We start from the raw sequence: 21612 nt of genomic DNA on the forward strand, positions 1-21612 counted from the left end.
TTATCGTGTCTTTTTCTTTGCTCCAGATTTTCCTTGTTGCCCTTTTTCAGTTTCTGCTGCTCGTTGTTGTTGTTTCTCCAGAAAAGTCCTGAGGGCCTGGTAGTGGCCAAGGTAGCGGCGAACCATTGTACCTCTCCACCAGGCCTGCAGCTGGAAGCAAGAGAGAGAGAGAAAGGGGTCTCAGGGGACATCACCTCCTAGGGACCGTGGTACAGCTCAATGGCCAGAGCTTCTCCTCTGCACCCCCCAGCTGCAGGCAGGAACCCCTGGCACGTGCAGCAGCAACTGGGCCTGTGCTGGCTGTGCTGAAGGTAACCACATCTGGGCTGAGGGCATCTGTTGCTGGTGGCAAAGGGACAAGCATGGGAACTGCCTCATGACCCTCCTGTCTTGCCCATGCAGAGGGACTGGTGTGATGAGCATAACCCCAAACCATTCGAGGAGACCAACTTCTCCCCTCTTGCTCCCTTCTCAAACCTGCAGCTAACTGCTGGCTTTGTGTCTGCCCTGGAGAAAGGGATAAGTTTTGTCCATCCTTTGCTTGTTCCACCCCACACCAGCCAACTTTCTTGGGCTATTTTCTGCATGAAAAAAGCCTGTGGCACGAATTATTGACTCCCAGCTGCAGATGGAGCAGCACTACCTCGGCTTTGCCCCCCTGTACCTTCAGGGTGCTCTTCAGCTCCAGGGCATCCTGCTCTCTTTGTTTTCTTCTAGCCTCCTTTTCTGCCCGGTCACTGATGATGGTTTCCTCAAACATCTGGCACTGCAAGAGAGCACAGGGGTAGCAAAAACCACATGAAAAACATCTCCTAAGCTGCAGGGCCAACCTTTGAGGCTTACTCTGCTCAGCAGCTTGCTAGGGCAGGACAAGGGCTCACCTGGACCCTAGTGCAAGGAGTCTTCTCCAATGGGTGCATACTGGTCTTAGCCCTGCTACCCCAGCCAAGGCTGCTTTCACCAGTGGGTCACCATGCAGGTCCCAACCCTGTGCACCAGGATGCTCCCTGGCAGCCCAAAGGGAATGTGTAAGCATGGACCTTCCTTCCCCACCTTTTTTAATCTGATCTTTCCTGGTCCAGATGGCAAATGTTGCTCATTACCACCATCAGTTCTAAGGCACTGAGAGCTGGTGCCAAAGTGAAACCTCTCACAGCCTGGCTGTAATTAACCCTCTGATCCTGGGCTGTGAACTGCCTGTCTGATGGTGTCTCAGGCAACAGATGGTGGTGGGAAGGACTCATGCTCCCCTAGGCTAGGCACCAGATGATGTGCAAACACACTTGGGACACTGAGATGACAGTGTACAGAGTGAAAAATGAGCCCACAAGCAGGGAAACATCTAAGTCAGTCCCAGACCCAGTGACAGTAAGGAATGGTTACAAGTCAATTCCTTCTGGCTACAAACCACCTCTTTTTCTAGACCCTTCCCTCTGCCCTGTGCTGCCAGCTCCACTGTGCCTGCAGAGCTGTGAGCAGAGGCCAGCAGTTAGCCAAGGACCCAGTGTGGGACAAATGGTTTTAACTGGAATCAGTTCCCGTGTGGCACAGCACTCTGCAGCTGTGAACATGCCTCTGCAGGAAGGCAGGAGCTGCCTTTTCCAGCCTGCATATTCCCACCTTGCTAGAAGGAGCAGATTTGTTCAGACTAAGGTGACAAAGGGAGGTGTGGTGTACTGAGGGGATGGGACAGTGGCTTTGCCCCTCACAAAGGCTGTGTCAGTAGCTCTGTGAGTACTTGGTGGTATTTGAAAAGAGCTGTAGGGGAAACATCATCATCACTCTTTAATGTCACAGGTGGTAAATAAGAGATGTCAGCTTGGCACCTGCCTTTCCAGGACCAGTGCTCCTAATCACATTCTACACTCAAGATCACTGAGTGTTGTCTGTGGTCCTGCCTCTTTATCTGAATGAAGGTAGAATAAAGCCAGGATACAGTTTTGCATGGCTGAGCACTGAGATGCTGCTGATGTCTTACCTCCTCAGCAAGTCTCTGCAGGATTTCCAAGTTGTTTGCCTTTGATGCTTTTAGAGTGTTCAACTCTTCATCTTTAGCATCTGTGTCATTTTCATACTTGTCCATCCAGTATTCCAGCTTCTCTTCCAGCTTCTACATGGGGACAGAGTGGTGCTCAGCATGATACAAACAATGTACAAGGGAGAAATCTGCTCCTTTTATGTGGCCTGTCAGGATGGTGGTACAAGTCCCACACAGTTTGTATGGTCAGAATTTCTTCATCTTGGAAGCAAACCCCTAGGACAGGTAGTAAGTTCCTAGTGGCCTGCAGGCCCCTTGCTGGGGGTTCACCACAGAAGGTGTAGCACTGGGCTAGGGATGAAGAGAGACTGGGCTGGGTTTTCAGAGGTGCAGGAAGAATGGAGAAGCACTGGGGGTTAGCTTTGTGCACAGTGCCAAAGTCCTGGTGAAGTGACCACCAGAAGCCATTCTTTGTGTGTAGACAGAGGGAAGGGAGTTAAAACCCAGAGTTTGCCACTGAGAAATCTTTCATCCTGTGCCTGACTCCCTGCCTGCTTTCTGGATTAAGCTCAGTGCAGCAGGAATAAGGTCCCAGAGGAGAGCACTTCACGCTATTTCAGGTTGGGAACTTGGCTTTGTCTCACTTGTGAATAGGAGGGCAGGTGTTGCTGAAACAGTCACCCAGATGACTTCCTCCCATTCTTGAGTAACTTCTCCATGGCAACAACCATGATTGCTTGCATGGAAGAATAATCTGAGGAAAAGCATCAATCTCATTAGGCCATCACAGCTGGACACACAAGGGAGATGAAGGGCATGGTCATCCTTTTCTCTGTGGGCCCCTGCAAAGCCACCAGCTGCTGTGTGAGTACAGAGAGGCTGTACTCACTTTGGTGCTTTGCCTTCTGGTAGAGGCCAAACAGGCTGCAGCTTGTACTTGGGAAGTCCCCTTGCTATGAAGTGTTGATCAGACTAAGGCTCTGGGATGTAGAGGACACAGTTTAATTGCTCACAAGGTAGAGCACATTTTGGCACTCAGATTATGTTTTAAAAAAATAAAATATTATCTTGTACTAAATTTTCTGCTGGCAGTGGTGTTAGGGACCCTGCAGTAGTAGAGGTTCACTCCCAGTCCTACACTTTATGAGATGCTTTCCAGTGTTATTCACTGTCATGGTCATGGACCTTGATGACAGGAAAGCTCTGAACCTCTGGATCAACAGCACCATGGCCTTTCATGGCTGTTTGCTGATGAAAATGGGGAAATAATTTCAAGTTAGCAATTACCCAATCCTGATTCTTCCTCAGATTCAGATAATGCAAACTGGGCTAGCAATTTGTGTCATCTCCTTCTTAGTGCCCTGTCTGTGAAAGTGTTGCCCACACCTTGTGCAGCAGCACTCTCCATGAGTCACTGCCAAGGGAGGGCTAAACAAAATCCCAGTTAGCTGAATGGAGCTACCTGAAGGAGGAAAATCTGTTACACCTGAACAAACAATGTCAATCATCACATGAACTCTAATTTTAAGGAAATACATCCAAATGTAGCAAATCCCAAGTGTGGGAGAGCTGAGTCAATTAAGACTTGAGGGTAAGTGTTCATTCAAACAGCAGCAGTCATGAATCTGGTAAATTTGATGGAGGAATCAGTGATTTTCTCTAGGCACTGATTGATAAAATGTTTATCAGTTGCTGCTGTAAGCATTAGCAGACAGTCTCACACACCTTATGCTGTCGCCTGAGGAAATTTTCAGTCTCCAGGTGGACTCGAATCTCCTCATCAGTTTTGGTCTTCAACTTCTGTGATCAGTGTGGACAGAGAACGTGAGAGGCAATGTTAGTGCCCATGTGCTGCTGCAAGCTGAGCTGGGGAGTGAGCATGCAGGAGCTCCCTGTGTCCCCACAGACACAGATCTTCCTTCCCTCTCTTCATGCCTTCTTTCACTTCCTTTCTGCCCTCCTTCCTTTTCTTTCCTCCCCTTCCTTTTCTTTCCTCCCCTTCCTTTTTTTCTTTCCTCCCCTTCCTTTTTTTCTTTCCTCCCCTTCCTTTTTTAGTTTCCTCCCCTTCCTTTTTTTCTTTCCTCCCCTTCCTTTTTTCTTCCTCCCTTCCTTTTTTCTTTCCTCCCCTTCCTTTTTTTCTTTCCTCCCCTTCCTTTTTTTCTTTCCTCCCCTTCCTTTTTTTCTTTCCTCCCCTTCCTTTTTTTCTTTCCTCCCCTTCCTTTTTTCTTTCCTCCCCTTCCTTTTTTTCTTTCCTCCCCTTCCTTTTTTTCTTTCCTCCCCTTCCTTTTTTCTTTCCTCCCCTTCCTTTTTTTCTTTCCTCCCCTTCCTTTTTTTCTTTCCTCCCCTTCCTTTTTTCTTTCCTCCCCTTCCTTTTTTTCTTTCCTCCCCTTCCTTTTTTCCTTTCCTCCCCTTCCTTTTTTCCTTTCCTCCCCTTCCTTTTTCTCTTTCCTCCCCTTCCTTTTTTCTTTCCTCCCTTCCTTTTCTTTCCTCCCTTCCTTTTCTTTCCTCCCCTTCCTTTTCTTTCCTCCCCTTCCTTTTCTTTCCTCCCCTTCCTTTCTTTCCTCCCTTCCTTTTCTTCCTCCCTTCCTTTCTTTCCTCCCCTTCCTTTTCTTTCCTCCCCTTCCTTTCCTTCCCTCCCCTTCTTTTTCTTCCCTTCCCTCCCTTATCTTTCCTTCCCTTCCCTTCTTTTTCTTTCCTTCCCTTCCCATTCTTTCCTTCCCTTCCCAGAGACAAAACAAACCAAGGCAATCCTGACCCCTGGGCCATCCATGAGGAAGAGACTAGATCAGACTTTGATCACTCAGAAGAAACTCAAAATGCTTGCAGAAACAGAGCAGTTTTCCAGCCCAGTTTACTTTATGGCCACATGAACAACTCTATCAGCATGGTGTGCTGTGGGCCATGCTGGGAGCTTGGCTGCCTCTGTTGCTAAAAGGTCTTCAAACTACAGCTTTTGGTCATAATTGTTGGTCTGTCTCTCTGACAATGGTATTAGTTTAAGCAGTCCCTGCCTCCAGCCACTATCTCCTGCAGCCATACCATCCATGCTGTTGCTGTTTGCAGGACCATACAGAGAAGCAAGGGAAGAGAGGAAGATTTCTGACCTGGATCCCAATCTAGTTCTAGCAGTTTGTTGGGAACTATGATGGAGAACAGAAAGGACAGCTGGGGAGCATGGGAGGATTCTTTCCTTACTAGCTGGAGAAGCCTTCCAGGGAAGGCATGGGAAAGGGCATACCTGAATTTCCTTGTCCAGGACATCTTCTGCCTTGCTGCACTTCTTCTGGGTCTGGTGGACCTGGACATCTGTGCTTTTCTTTGTGTACCTGCTCTCCCTGTCCATTTTGGCCTTCATCTCTTGGAGCTCATCTTTGAGGTTGGCAATCATATCATCCCGGTTCTAGCAGAGGAGACAGAAGCATAACAGTAAGCCTGGAGACTGAGGTGAGCTCAATTTCATAATCTCTCCATTCCTTGATAAACTCAGAAGAGATCAGGCCTCACACTTTCCCTGAATGTTGTTCCATTTCAACCTCTACTTCAGAGGGAAGTTTAGTCTGGAACCCATAGAAACAGCAATAAACCTGTCAGCAAGGAGTGATTACCTCTGGAGAAGGTGGAGTGATAAGCAGAGGGACAAGAATCCAGGCTTTCTGGTCTCTGGGCCAGGAATGGATTCAGTCATATTTATTACAAGCATGAAAAAGCCAAATAATCTCAATGGCTTGAGCTTGGTTTACTGACCTGTTGGATTAGGCCATCTCAATGAATGAGCACCTGTAAGAGCAGGATAATGCCTCAACCCCACAGAAGCCAACATTTGATTTCCTAAAGTATACTCTAGTCCTTGGATTAATTTTTTTCTAGTCCTGCAACAACCTCAGGAGGAGCTGACAATCCAACCCTGCCTCACTCATATGATTCTTGAACTCTTACCAGGTAGATGGTCCTCACTTTGTTATAAAAGCATGCACCCAGGGTGAGGAAAAGGTGCCAAGGTAATGCTGACAATGAGCTCCCAGCCTCTCCACATGTCTTGTTTCACAACAGAGCTGAGCTTTCCTGAAGGAATTCTGTCCCTAGAAGCTCCCTCATGGGCAAGAATCCTGAGCCAATGTGCCCCTGCTGTCCAGCTTTTGGAGCATGCTCAGGAAGCAAGGTGCGTTTGCTTGATTTGGGATTGCTGTTCTCTTTACTCCTTCTTAATTCATTTCTTTGAGTAACAGATAAAAGTTAATTAACCTGGGGTTGGAATTTGGAAGAACCACCTGTAAAATGAAAAACTCGAGACTTTGGTATTAAGAGTTTAAAAAGGTCATCAAAGTCTCCTGTGCAATTAAGCAAGATCAATCTCAGCGCCTCTGGTTTGGCACCCAGCTGCTCCATTGCAGCCTTTCTCTTTGCTTTCCTGCCATGCTCTGATGGGTTTGACATTCACCAGCCAAACCTTGCAGCTGAAGATGAAATACCAAAGTGCTGGCATTTTAAATGTTTTGAAGCCCACATATCTTGTCTCTGGAGCAGCCTCGCATTCCTTAGCTGTTTATACACGGAAAAATGCCACAGGAAGGAGCCAGCTCAATAGTGCTGTGTTCGAAAGCCTCTGCAGCATGACTCATTTGGAAAAGGTTTCTTATGAGAAGAGTTTGGAACAGTTAAAAGGAAAATCCTTCCCTTTCTACCCCTTGTCAGACACAGTTAGGGAGAGTAAAGTACATTTACAAGGCTCAGGACGATCAGGGGCCTTGGCTGATGCTGGTTTGTGGGTTTGAAGGTCATGCAATTCACATTTTTTTGAACATTTCCAGCATCAGATATTATTTTACAGACATCACTTCAAATGACTGCAGACAGCTACAGACCTGACCTATTTATGCTCTATTAAAGTTTCTGGTAATGGCTTTTGTTTTCCCTGGTGTGAAATTTTGGTGGGCCTTGGGAGAGGTTGTGTTTCTGGTCAGTAGACGTGGGAGGTGACCATAAAACTTCGTTTGGAGGTCTTCTTCCTGTGTTGTGGTAGAATCAGGTCTCAACTGAGAGGCTGGCAGAAAGACTTGGGAAATGCTAATGGAAAACACTGATTTTTATTTTTTTTTTTGTGATGTGCTGAGGCTCTGCAAAGCCAAACCCTGCTGATGCCTGTTACTGCTATCTGCTAAGGATCTGCAAACTAGTCAGAAAAGAAGGGTTCAGCCTAGGTTACAAAGCACTCAGGTGTTAGAGGTGGGGCAGAGCATGAACACTTCACTAGGTTATTTTCTTTTTTTTCATTTAACATCTTAGCAAAGCAGAGGGAAAAGTGCTTTTGATTCCAGTGCCCCAGGCCTCTGCTGGGACAGGGGCCCATCTGCTCTGTTTGGGTTCTGTTGCATGGCATGTTTGTGGTTTGGATTTGGTCTGCGGTGGTGTTAAACATCTTCATTAGAGGTGGGGAGTCTGGGGGCTTGGTTACACAATCCACAGCAGACAGGAAGTGAAATGCAAAACCCCACTGGTGGCTTACAGCAAACACATTCCCTTGGAGAGGGAAAGTGGGCTGCAGGCATGTGGGCAGCTACAGCAGCCTGGCTGGTGGACCTGGTGCTGCAGAGCTGGGGCACGTTCAGTGTAAGGCTGCAGGTAGTAAATGCAGCAGTAAATGCCCAGAAGCTGTGGGCACCACCTGTAGAGTGTGCTGGTCCCTGCACTTCAGGGACAGGCACTGGGAAAAGGGCTGAATATTTATGTCTCTGCTTTATTACAGCAAAGGTCCCAGTCAGGACATGGAGCACTTCCATAGTTAAAGCAGTAAACTTCTGGGCTGCTTTTTTGGGATGACTTCAGCGTGGAATCTGCCAAACCAAAGATGCAAAATCATGTCTCATGTGTCCAAAACTATCACAAAACTGGCAGACACCGAGACCAAAAGCCAGGAAATAGCTGTCAAGAGCCAGTCTGCTTCGCAAGCAGGTAAACAAGCTGATTTTCTCTGATCTCTCAGCTCACAGACAGCAGCTCAGAGGCCTGTTTGCTGCTGTCAGCTGGTGTCACAGGAGCCTGCCCCACAGATGCTGTTTGGCTGCAACAGCAACTGCACTTAGCTCTCCTGTGTTTTCATTTACTTTGATTTATCTCTCCTGCAAGTGCCACTGAGATCTCTCAGCTCTTCTACAGCCATTAGTATTTACAGTCACTTAAAATCCAGCTGGTTACAAAAATAGCAAAGAGCAGTAAACAGTCAGAGGAATTCCTCCAGCAGTGGGATAACACACAGGCACACACCCCCCACCCCCACCAGCAGCACACCCAGCGCCCACCCTTTGGCAGCCCCTGGGAAAGGGCAGGGGCAGGGGTGCTGTGCTACGTGCAGGCAGGCAGCATGTGGGCAGAGAGCCCTGCTGCTGGCCTCCCTTGCTTCCACACCAAGCACGTCTGAGCTCAAGTCTCTCCACTGGCAGCTGCACTATCTCAGCTTGCAAAGCCTGAAGATATGCTTAGATCTGCACACCTGCTGCAGCCGGCGCTTGCTGCCCCTGAAACCACAACCCGCAGCCCTACAGACACTTCAGCAAAGGCTGTAGCCTGCATCTCTCTCCCTGCTGCCAGAACATCCCCATGCTGCACACCCCTGAGAAATGTCTCAGCTGAAAGGACAGCAGGCCTGGAAGGTCACTGAGCTTCGACATAGCTTCTGCAGCCCTCTGCTAGCTCACCTCCAACCCCAACAGCCGCAGCAGCGAGCTGCCTGAGGGCAGTGTGCTGGCAGAGGGAGCAGAGCTGTCGGCAGCAGCACTCTGGTCCAAAGTCCTGTCTCTCTGGAGCTAGGTTTGGATCTAGTGCACCAGCTCTGGGTCCTGCTGAGCTGCTTTCCTTGGGGCTCTGCCAGCAGTGGCATGAAGTCACCCAGGAGCTCAGGACCATCGCAAGCCTCATGCCTTCTGCTGTACCTGCCTGCTGCGTTTCTCCAACAGAAGCTTGCACTACACAACGTGTGTATAAGTTGAACACATTCCTCCAGAACACTTCCTGAAGCATTTGACCTGGGAGAAGATAAGGGAGGACACATGACAGTTTTCGGTCACACTACTAAAAGCACTACTGAGTGGTGCACTGATAGTGTGGAGCTGGGTGTCTCATGGACCTGTTTGCACTGGTACAGTGGTGCAGCATCTTGGTTTTCTGCCTGGTCAGTAGCCTGCAGTGTTCTTGGTTGGTACCCAACTCTGCCATGACTGCACACGTGTGTACCATCAGTACACCACAACTCCTACAGGACACAAAAGGTCTCTGGGTGAATAGCAATGCAGGAGTTCTACTTAAATTTACATTTCCTGGATTTTGATGTTGATCTGTACAAACCTATGTGACATTGACTTGGTTTAAAATCTGTACAGCCTGCCATCACTTCTCCGAGAAGCCAGAGACCTTGAGTGCTTTTGTACAAGCTAGAAAATGAAGAGTGCAAAAGCAAACGGAGCTGCTGCAGCCAACCTGGAGCTGTGAGTGATGCTGCTGCATGAAGGGGTAAGAGCAAAGCCAGACTGAGCATTTCAGCCTCCTTAGAGACATCCAAGAGAAAAGAAAACTAACTAAGAACATTTAGTATTTGATTTGTGCTCCATTAGAAAGAAAAATGAGCAGAGCAGGTTAATAGAGCATTAATTAGCATCTCATTAAGAGGTAGCAAGGCTGAAAATCCAAACACAGAGGCAACATGCACAAAGCAAAGACCATGTTTTTCTGGTTCCAGGATTAGATCTACTCACTTTTGTTTTCTCATCCACCTGACTGGAAAGAACGATGTAGGCTTTTGTCTGCAGGTCTGTACATTATTATTGTTCAAAGTATTCCAAAATGAGCAAGCTGTATTTTTGCTTTTAATTAGTTGGCAAGGTGACAGATCATGCAAGTGTCTGTAAAACTGCCTAGGGGAAAATCCCATATGAAGCGAAAAGAAATTATTCTCCCTTGGGAGACAAAGTGAGACATCATTATTTTTGGCACAGGAGGAAAGCAGGACTTGAAAGTAGTCTTGTCTTTGATTTGTTATCAAAGCTGAAATGAAAAGAAAGCCCAGAAAAGGACTTTTAAGCTGGAAATATAAAGACAAAATCGAAGATGAGAGCAGATCCCACTTGATGAGGCAAAAAGCAAGAACCAAATTAGCAGAAGGTACTGAAAGAACACAGAGGAGAGCACCCTTTCAGCACAGGAGCTGCACACCTTTTAGGACTGCAAGAGGTAGGAGAGATGCAGGGCAGGAGACAGAGAAGCACCCAACCCGACTGCACAGTGCCAGGACATTGCCAGTGTGAGATGGGATGATCACAGCTCCTATACACTGGTCCCTAGGAAGGCATTAAACCAGAACCAGATCCATATACTGCATGCACAGACACTGAGAGGTTTGAGGAGCACTACCTCATCATATTCACAAGCTTGGGAAGTGAGAGAACAGAAGCTCCCAAGGAGCATCAGAACCTGACTGAGAATGGACAAGTTCCAGAAGCAAATGGGCAACACACAATGTCTGAGCTTCACAGACTATCCAGCTTATTTCATTTAACTGCCACCCAGATGTCAAGGGACTTTTGGGTTGTCCCCCAGGGTCTGGAAATAGGCCATACCATTTCTAGTGGCAGTTAGTGAGTATACATTGAGGTATACAGCTTCCATTTTCAGTCCTGGCTCTGAGCTCTGTGTCCTTTAGGTGTTCTGCTCAAATTTGGGGGGGAAGTTCATCCTGCATTTCTCTTTTCGTTCCCACAGCTGTCCTTTCTTGGTTTGTCTCCTAATTTGCTAACTTTGCATTTCCTTCAGTGACTCCTCTTCTTTCTCCTCTCTGTTATGTCCACAGTTGTTTTTTTTTTTTTTTTCCAGCATTCTTTTCATCTTTCTACCATCTGCCAGTGTATCTTATGCCTTTCCAGGATCTCTGCTTGTAGATGAGTACTGACCCACATGAATTTTCCCTTCCTATGCATTCCTGCTTTCTTCTGTGCTGATCTAACCTCACCTCTGGAATTCTGGTGTTTTGTCAGATGTAGAGAGCTGCACATACTGCCAGTGCCAATATGTGTTCTTACAACCACCCTCTGTTGACTGTTAAACTTTGCACTGCACGTGCATCCAGGCTGCCAAGGTAAAACTTTCATGTTCTATAAATTCTACTTCACCAGCATGTCAGTTGCTTAAAAATTCCTCTCTGTAGCCAACTACATCCTTGGCTTGGTTACTGTCCACACTTTTGTCCAAAGACAAAATTCAGTGGTGCCAATTCTTTCCTCATATGCCCTTGCTGTCTTCATGCTCAGTACTGAGCTAAGTGTCAGATTGTTGTTCCTTCTTCCAGTCCTTGTATAGCTCTGAACCTGCCTGCTTCTTGCTTGTTCTCTACCACACACTCTTTCCTGCCTCAGCAGGGCTAGGCTATGTCTCCATGTTTCTGCACAGAACCGTGTGTGCTCTTGCTCTAAAGCACACATGAGCATCAAGTCTGAGCTGTCTGGTGGGCACCAAAGTGACCAGTAATTGGCCATGCAATTGATCTGCACTTGTGTAGCAAGTCTGACATTTGCAGAGTGGCCCAGATTTACTGTGCATGCACACACCATTTGCATGCTGCAGACAGACAGAAGGGCTGAAGCTTTCCAGAAAGATCAGGTTGACAGCACATGTGCAATGACATTGATCTGCCTTTGTGTAGGACTCTCATGGTTGGGATTTTCCAATACCCTACAAGCCTAGAAAAACAGATTAATGACATTTTGTTCTAGACAAAATTATATGTAGGAAAATGACATGCCCCTATGCCAGGTGTTCTTCTTTCTCACTCCCTCATTGCCACACTTTCTTTTGTACCAGGTGTCACATCTGCCTGAGTAAGAGTATGACAGAACTTTGGATACTGCTGTCTGCAGATAACCTCCTGCTGATGGCAGAGGTCTGTGGTTTGCCTCTCCTAGCAGTGTTTTTGGGATATACTAATTTGATCATGGTCTCTCATTCTTATGAGCATTTTGAGCTCCCATTTGAAAACCACTGGACGCTGCTCTTAAAGTCATTTAGCAAGCTTGTTCAGAATACAAATCCTTGTTGCATTTATTCTGCTTCTCTATTCCAAAATGATGGATCAGTACATATGCCACTTGTCCTCTCATCTGAGTGCTAACTCCTGGGCAGCAGAGGTGAGCTTGCTAATCAGCTTCCCACCTGGCATGATGCCTACTGCTAAGTGATCTCACCTGAAGTTCTCTTTCAGTTTCTTTCTTGACATCCTGCAGTTGTTTCTCGAGTGACTTTATCTCCCTCTTTCCTTCCTCTGCCCTGAAGAAAATTGGGGAAACACAATCATTTAAATACATAAAAAAGGACAAGAGCTGTTTACCTAGGAGAAGTTCCTGCCTCCTGATGCATTGCAGCACCCGGATGAGCACTGCCTCACTTATCTTGCTCACTCCCCAAGGTTTTAACAGCTGAACTAAAAGAAGGACACACAAAAATTTGGTCTGCTTCTTTAGAACAGCAGAAGACTTGCCCTTTCCCATGGCTGAATAACAAAAAAAGGGCATTCATCTCTTCATTCTGAGCCTTGGTGAGGCAGCACATCTGCATGTCAGGAACAGAGAGACTTGGTAAATTAATCCCAACAGGAGAGCTGCACAGACTGGGAAAAGAGGATGGGAATGAAAGGGAGAATGAGATAAAAAGCAGGAGACGATCTTGTTGAAAGCCTTAAGTGGATTTGAGGATGATGCCAAATTGTGTAAGCTTCATTGTATGTATAGAATATGTAGGGGTTTTTTTTCATATCAGATTTAAACCCTTTCAAAAACACTTGCCTAGACTCTAAGATTCATGAAGGGATATGAGTGGAGACCAAACGCTCCAGAGCTCTTTACCTAGTCAAAATAAAATAGATGCAGTAATGTCTTAGGTCTTATTATCTTCTTTTTTTTTTTCACTCTGAGTGCTTTTCTAAGCATCTGTGCTTAGAACTTGATTTAAAGCCAGTAAATACCAGAGTTGGTACCTGAGACATTGTACCCTCTGCCAACCTTGCACTCAAACATGCATATCATTTTCAGAGTGCTCAGCTGGGTGGCTGTGATAAAAAAAAGCTCCTTGTAAGGAGTTCCTGTCTTACTGCAGACTGCTTTCAGACCAGTACCTTCACCCAAAATCAGACAGGAATGGATTATACTGAAAGACAGACCAAGTTCATTTCATGTTTAATAGAACAGGCAGCATAGTGGCTGGATGTGACTGATAGAATGGACTAAAAATGATTGTGTCCTTTATGATCATAAGTTGTCTGCTCCTTTCTGCTTTCCAGTATTGCATAGTTATTCCACAAGCAACTGCTGCTTTCATTTTTGCTTTCTGTCCCTCCCAGGGATAAACAATAAATCCTTTGATTTCAGACAGTGGAAGGGGTGGGTTTCATTCTTGAAATCACAGATTGCACTGGAAGCTGAGGACTTGCACTGGAGGCAGACCACTGAGCCACAACCAAGGCTGTCCCAGCAGGTCAGACTCATGACCAATGGTGACTTAGAGCAACTTTGCTCTCTACCCTAAACGATGCACCTGAGCTTCTATGCAGGACAAAGTAGGTTTAAAAGGGTCAGACAGTCCTCTGATGACTGCTGCTCTCTCTGACAGGCTGGGGGGCAGGGAGGGTAAACCAGAGCTTTGCGTGTTTGAAAAAGCTCCAAACCTCTAGTGTGCAGAAGTTGGAGCTAAGAAATCACCAATTTGAGCTGAGATTATCACAAATCCATGCTCTATTAGATTTGTGACAGGAGAGGATCTGTAATGCAGTGGCTGGTGGCTTAGCCTTAAATAAGATGACTGCTTCCATCACCATCTGTGCTAGCCCCTTGCTGCTGCTGGGAAATGGGAGCATATTAGCATGTGGGTCAGAACAGATCCTCCAGGGCATCACAAAGACCATATGTTGCTGACCCTGGTTTGAACAGATTCTCTGCTGCTCTGGCTTTCACTGGGGACAAGGAGTTAAAGATCAAGGAGCTTCTACATTAAATTATGTTTTAATTGATATGGAGTAGCATTTGCAGACACTGGTGTCCGCTGTGGTGAAAGCTCAGGCAATTCCTACCTCAGCTCAGCATCAGGAACAGCAGTCATTTATTTCTGAAAGGGAAAGAAGTTCAATTTGTAAAGCAGACAGAATAATTCAAGTTGAAAAAGCAGAATCCTTTCTGTGTCTTGGGGTGGGTGGGGTGTTTTTCATGTTTGGCAGGTACTGAGGGGGAATTGGCTTTGAGCAGTTAAGCAGGAAAGTACTGAACACAACACTGACCTGATGAGAAAGTCATGAAACTTGCTCTTCTTTGCCTTCTCTCTCTCATTGGCTTCTGTTAGACTATTAAATGTTCCTGACTCCCGCATCTTTTTCATAGTGACTGTAATTACATCACTTGCATACTGCCTGCCAGGATGAAAAGGAACACACCAGTAATTTAGAGATGCTGGTACTACAGTGTCTGGCACCTTTATCCAGTATTGTTTATAGCTACAAAGGTAAGGAAATATAAGATACTGTTTATGTTCTTATGTCTATCAAACCCAGAAGTCCATCTCCCATGGTGCCTGCTTCTTGTACCTCTGGAGAACTCTGTATTCGGAGGAGTTGGTTGAAATTTATATTTTAAAAGTGCTGCCCCAAATGGTACTCTAGGAAACAGCAAAAAGGCACAAACATACCCATGCTGTGCCAGACTCTGCTGCCATCAGGATGAAGGTTGCTGGCCTGCAGTAACGATGAGAACTAGGCAGATCCTGGACAATGCAAAGTGAAGAGGCAGACAAGTGTGGCTATGAAGGGATATCTAGGTGCCAAAATATCCCAGTACAGGCCTAAGCTGATGTTAACAAACACTTGAGCTTGCCCAGTTTATTGACTTTCATGGTGCATGTGGTATCTATATTTTAGCTGCATTTTTCTTGTTTGTGTTAGGATCTTCTTTAAGCCCTCTGATGAAATAACATTAAAGGACAGAAGCCAGGATGCAGAAAAATGTACAGTGAATGCTCAGCTCCCCAATCTGTCTTTCAAACCAAAGGTTGTTAGTATTGCTGCAAATCAAGTTACTCACTTAGGTGCAGGAATAACATTTATTTAAAAAACAAAACAAACCACCAAAAAAAAACCAAACAAAACCCCCCAAAACAAACAAACAAAAAGAAAAACCCAAATCAAAACAACCAACCAACCACAACAACAACAAAAAACCAGAAAGAAACTGTTGTCTTTATCCAGACATTCTGTTCTATAAAGCAGAATGGCTGTGGCTCCCCTGGAGGTTCTGTGTGTCCTGCAGAGTCACCAAGTTCATGAGGCAATGCTCACATCCCACTTTGTTAGTTCATATCTGCTGGGGGAAGCTGACTCCAGATACCAGAACATCAGCACTAGCTAGATCTTGCCACACCACCCAAACAGCCACTATCAACTGGGTGATACTTTGCAACTCCATTTAAAACTAACTGATTGTCATTACTTGACATCCAAAGGCAAGCAAAGGACAGAACTAAATGGCCCTCTGTCCTCTTTAGAGGTACTCCTGGACCAAGAGTGAGCTACACCAGTAATGGAAGAATGGGAAACCTGTATTTTTGCTTTCAAGAGATAGACTGAGAAATTTACAGCTCTGAGCATCCCCCATAGCCATTGTATCTGTGCTCACCTGTCAGCCTGAATTTTCCTGAAAATCTCTATAGATGGATCCCTGTGTTTCGTGGCCCTGTTGGGAAGATGATGGGTACTTCTTGGATCTTCAGTTTGCTCCAGCTGCTGCTTGTGTCCAATGCTTTTCTGAGACATGGAGGTAACTGTTTCCCCACTCCCTTGCCTTGCTGACATAAACTCTTGGTAGTTAGTGTCCAGCTCCTTCTGGGTCTCTGTGATTTTCTGGATGTCACCCTAAAAGGGAATAAGAGACTTGCTTTCATTTTGGGGCAGCAGAAATAAACCCTCTGCAATATTATGTGAGAGAAAGAATACCTAATAATAAACTAGAATGAAGCTATACTAAGGGCAGTTGATAGTGTACATTACATTCTGCAAAGAGTAGAAGAGCAGAAACATTGCTTAGTTTTGAGCACAGAACATACACCTGAAGTGACAGGACTAGAAAAGGCCTCAAAAGGTGAATTCATCTGCCCCAAGAGATGATGGTTCAGACTGTCATTCCTGACATGTTCTTAATGACCTCCAGCAACATAGAATGCATCCTCCTGCCAGTGCCAGCACATCACAACAATCTTTACTATAAGACAGATTTTTCATCTCACCTGCAGTTGAGCCCCTGGCTTCTTGTCCTAGTTTCTGTAGGCACAGAGAAGAAACCATTCTGTCCTTCTCTGCAGCAGTTTTTATGTACTGTTAGCCTGTTTCTCCTCCATCATCTCTCCATCTTAGCTATTTCCCACTGCCTGTCACCATGACCTTTCCCTACAATATTATTTTTATAACAAGAGCTGAGATGTGTGGAAATAAAAGTGATAGAGATCACCTATCTGAGCAGCTGGGCTTTCAAGGGTGATTTGCAGCTCTTTTCTACATGGAAAAGTATCTTGTGGCCATGCAAAATTTTATTTAAAAACCCTGAGAAAAGCAAAAGCAGACTATAAAATCAGCTGAGGCCTTGCTTCTAGGAATTCTTCTTCTGCATGTGCCTTGTGTAAGAATGCAGGCGTATACAGTGGGACACTAAAAGAGGAAGTTTTCTTGCTCACCTAACAACATCTCTGTGGCTGAACAGGTAATAGCAGTACAGCTGAAGCAGTTAACACAGCCCCATCCTAGTCCACAGCTGCCTGCTCCCCACCCTGGCTGCTTGGAGAAATGGAACAAAGAACTCACTGAGCTGAAACATTTTCCATTTGAAAAAGAAAAAGAAGGAGAAAAAGAAAAAGAAAAAAAAAAGGGAAAAAGAAAAAGGGAAAAGGAAAAAGAAAACAGGAAAGTGAAAAGAAAAGGGAAAACGGAAAAGAAAAAAGGGGAAAGGAAAAGAAAAATAAAAAGGGAAAAAAAGAAGAAGGTAGAAGAAAAGAAAAAGGAAAAAGAAAAAGAAAAGAAACAGGAAAAAGAAAAAGAAAAGAAAAAGGAAAAAGAAAAAAAAAGAAGGAAAAAGAAAAAAAAGGAAAAAGAAAATAAAAAGAAAAATAAATAAAGAAGAAGAAGGAAAAAGAAAAGAAAAAGGAAACAGAAAAAGGAAAAGAAAAAGAGAGGGGGAAAAAAAAGAAAAATTAAAAAATAAAAGAGAAAAGTTTATTTAGCAGCACCAGTTCTCAGTCCAGGTCCCTCCACACCTGCCCACACATTTGTGCCAGCACAGCACAGAGGGTAGAGTACAAACAAGTGGTCAGGGCAGCAGCTGACTATGCCACTGTACTTCCAAGTAGTCTCTTGTCAAGTGAGGCTCCATCAGCTGTCTGCCAAGCTGCCCGTGGTCTGAGGGCAGTGTGCATGGCACTGCAAGGGGCTGCTTTTTTCTGAGTATCCTGGACATCCCTGGAAGGGATGAATCAGCCCCTGGCAGTGCCTGACTCGTTGCTGAGTGCAGGAGTCTAGGTGACTACATGCCTAATTTCTGTACAGTTAAATTTACATTCAATGAACCACATGCAAAGTGTACACAGGCCAATGAAAATGGTATCATTCATGAGGAAGAAAGTGTTTCAGCAGTTTGCTGGTGATGCCAGTACTTCAGAAAGACCTAATTTTGGCAAACAAACTGCTTTAACATCATGTAGATTTTATGAATGTTCTGATAGATGTTTTTTAATCTCTGGAAAAGTTCAAGCAGGCTGTAACTGGATTGTCTGTAAACAGTAGGGATTTCCTAATAATTACCAAATAACTACCTAGGGGCAAGGAGTTTGTAAGCTGCATGTGTCACCATCTGTGTAGTCTCCTAGCTGTTTATCTTCTGCTAGTCTTCTGCCCAAAATTCAGACTAGACTGCCTTCCTCTGGGGGTGTGAAGCTATGTAAGTGAGTCTCCAGTCTGGAAAATCAGTGAGGCACTGGTCAACACCTGTGGTTAATCCTCTCAGAAATGTCATCAGCTAAAATTTAGATGTCAGTCTTTGAAAATGTCATTGGTTTGTTTGTCTGGCTGAGCTCCAGGGTGCTTTGCAAATACAGGTCCTCTAGAAATACAACAGTAACAGCCAAATGCAAACTGAGAAACGAGGAGAAGTAACAAATTACAGAGCACCAAAGTTAGCAAGTAGCTGCCCCAAGCCATTTTCTTGTTTCTGAATGGTTTCCTTCTCTGTTTTGGCAGTGTTAAGAGCACAAGTAGGGTTTATAGTCTGTGAGAAAACTGTGGTTTAAAAAGTGACTGGGTAAAAATGAGCATCTCTGACTGAAGTGAAAAGCTTAAGGTGTTTTCTCTGTAATTTAAGTGTACCTTTAGTAGCTCTATCAGCCTGAGCCTGTGTCTGAAGGAGATCAATGTCTGCATTGTACAGAGCTATTTATTTAACTTGCATTTCACAGGCAAAGACTTTGAGCAAAGGATGCCTATGCCTGTAATGTGATTTTGTGTTGGTAAATCCTCCACCACTTTGAGAATTGGTCATGCAGGCACCAAACCCAGGTTTGTGTGCTCCCACATACCAGTTTGCTTGGTAGAGGTGCTCTGAGGGTTGCATAGAGCCATTTGGCTTTGGTGGCTGAGGCTTTTCAGTCTCTAATTGAATCATGGCCTTGGTGGGCTTGGTTTGATGGTTGGACTTGATGATCTTAGAGGTCTTTCCCAACCAGAACAATTCGATGATTCGATGATTCTATGCTGTCCTAGAGGAGCAGTTTTGCTGCTGGCACAGAAGACGTTTCCCACCCAGCTCTGTGAAAAGCAGCCTCCCGTGGCAGCAGGTGAGGCTGGGCACAGGGCAGGGGTGCCCTCTGTTGCACAGTCCAAGCATCGCTCAAGCCCTGACACCAACACCGCTGCTGCTGCTGCTTTGCAAGGAGCTTTTTGACAATAAGGTTTGTATGAAATAGAAACACCTAGCAAATGACATATTGATTTACCTTCCTTTTGCAATCTTAAGCAGTAAATTAAAGTGAACAGCATTAAACTGGAAAACTCTGATCCCCATTTTTTTACTCCCATCCTGGTCACACAATTTTTTCTGAGTGCCTCACTTCTTTCTTTCTTTCTTTCTTTTTTTTTTTTCCTTTTAAAAAGCTTCAAACCTGTTTAAAATGGAAATGACCTGCTATGTTACTTAAATATATGGCAACAGCACTTAGAATCATTAACTCCTCAGGATGGTCTCATCCTGATTCCTGTGTACATCAGCTACCAGTAATACCACACCACATTCCTCCACAGCACCAAACCTCTGCCTGAGCTGCTTTTCTGTTCTTTGTATCTCTGCTCAAACCCTCTTAGTTATGATGCCTATTGGAAATCAGCTAATTACTAATGGTCATGACAATGGGTAATTACTAATATATTTTGAAGTGGAGCCTCTTAATTCATTGTGAGGTCTAAGGGAATTTCAGCATGGACTTAGAGAGGAACAGAAATAACCTTAGGTCTGAGCACTTCCATATACCCTGGGGTTTGCATTTTAAAAATAGCTGTGTATCTGTATGAGAACCTTGCTGTGTTTTGTTTCCTTTGCCCTAAATCTTTGCCTGCCACCTAACCACTGTGATTTTAAAATTACAAGCCCAAGAACCTCATTTTGGGTTATAAGAGTCTTTCACACAAAGTCTTGACAAAGGCTTCTCAGTGATGCTGATGTAAGACTGTTAAAATTGGTCACACTCCATGCACTTTTACTGTGTTTCTTCACCCAAGGGTTATGGAGCACTTGGCAGTAAAAATACCCGTGTTTATTTTCAAAAGATGCTGCTAGAAGACATACAACTAAAACAAGAAGAAAACCAAGAAGGATTGTTTTAAAGATGAGGGATAGAGGCACATACATTGTTGATGTCTGTCTTGCCCTCGTCTGAAACTGGCATGATATATCCAAGAATTGAGAGCTGATCAACACAGTTCTCCAGCACAGCAGTAAAGAGCAGAGCTTCCAGATGAGTGAATTTTTCCATTTCTTTAGTCTCTGTGTTCTTGCTAAGAGGAACAAAGACAAAAGATACCAATGAGAAAGACGCTGTGGTGTTGGTAACAGTAGTTTAAACTAAAAGCAGACCTGAAATAGCCTTATTTGCAGCCTTTCCTATACTTCCCTAGCTTTGTTTATAGCCTTTCATACACTGTTTATAAGAGGAGCCATGCTCTGCCAATGTCACACTCAGGCACAGTGGGAATGTTTAGCTTTCACAAAACAAAGTAGGTCCTAATCTCTCCTACAGCAGATCTGAGCAGATAGGCTGAGAAGGGAATAGATATGCAAGAAACAAACTGGGTGAAGTGGCTTTACCCACCTTTCAGTTCAAGATGGTGCAGTGTTTTGTGACAGACCATTTTTTGGGAAAAAAACAGAATGAAGGTGCCTTTTAAGCAGGAAAAACCTAAATCCCTATGTCTTCATATGTCTTATAAAATTTCAGATGGTGAACCTTTGTGCTCTAATCATTCCCTGTTACTACTGTGTGGCCTTAACATCTTTATGGAATCTCAGAATCATAGAATCATTTTGGTTGGAAGAGCCCTTAAAGATCATCAAATCCAATTGTTAACCCAGCACCACCAAGTTACCATCAGAGCATGTTCCTCACTTTCTTTTGGTGAAGAAATTTTTCCTCTCTTGCTGCAATCTGAGGCCATTCCCTATCACTTGTTACTTGGAAGAAGAGACCAACCCCCACCTCATTACAAACTCCTTTCAGGTAGATGTAGAAAACAAGAAGGTCTCACTTGGATCTCCTTTTCTCCAGGCTAAGCAACCCTAGTTCCCTCAGCTGCTCCTCATGTGGCTTGTGCTCTAAACTCTTCACCAGCTTCATTGCCCTTCTTTGGACATGCTCCAGCACCTCAAGGTCCTTTTTGTAGCATGGGGCCCAAAACTGAACACAGTGTTTAAGGTGTGACCTCACCAGTGCCAAGTACAGAGGGATGAACACTCTCCAAGTCTTGCTGGCCACATTATTTCTAATACAGGCCAAGATGCTGTTGGCATTCTTGGCTACCTTGGCACACGGTTGGCTCATATTCAGCCAGCTGTCAACCAACATGCCCAGGTCCTGTTCTGCTGGGCAGCTTTCCAGCTACTCTGCCTCAAGTCTGTAGCGTTGCCTGGGGTTGTTGTGACCCAAGTGCAAGACTTGACACTTAGCTTTGTTGAAGGTCATACAGTTTGCCTTGGTCGATGAATCCAGCCTGACCAGATCCTTCTGTAGAGCCTTCTTACCCTTAAACAGATCAACACTCCTGCCTAATTTGGTGTCTTCTGCAAATTTACTGAGGGTGCTCTTGATCTCCTTCATCCAGATCATTCATAAAGATACTAAAGAGAACTGGCCCCAATACTGAGCCCAGGGGAACACCAATCCCCTCAGCAGGAACTGTTACTACCTTAAGAGGCTGTAAGTCAAACAAGAACTAAGTAAGCCACTTTTAACATTCTGTGTTGTTTAATCACATTTCAGATGTGAAACTGCTCTGATGTACACTTAAGCATCCTTGCTTACAGACAGAATAT

General features: G+C 45.0%; 1 protein-coding gene across 1 annotated transcript; it reads right to left on the bottom strand.

Annotated features, from left to right (window-relative positions):
* IQCG (IQ motif containing G) lies at positions 1-20074 on the bottom strand. Its single transcript, XM_054386007.1, has 9 exons — positions 19934-20074; positions 15670-15905; positions 14283-14411; positions 12202-12283; positions 5217-5378; positions 3704-3778; positions 1979-2110; positions 665-766; positions 1-150 (listed from the first exon to the last, which is right to left on the bottom strand). Exons 1-9 carry the CDS (start codon positions 20057-20059, stop codon positions 1-3), a joined length of 1194 nt encoding a protein of 397 aa, XP_054241982.1. The 5' UTR covers positions 20060-20074.
* Positions 20075-21612: the final 1538 nt, after the last annotated feature.

Source organism: Indicator indicator, chromosome 13 (assembly GCF_027791375.1).
Source record: "Indicator indicator isolate 239-I01 chromosome 13, UM_Iind_1.1, whole genome shotgun sequence".
Classification (NCBI taxonomy): Eukaryota; Metazoa; Chordata; class Aves; order Piciformes; family Indicatoridae; genus Indicator; species Indicator indicator.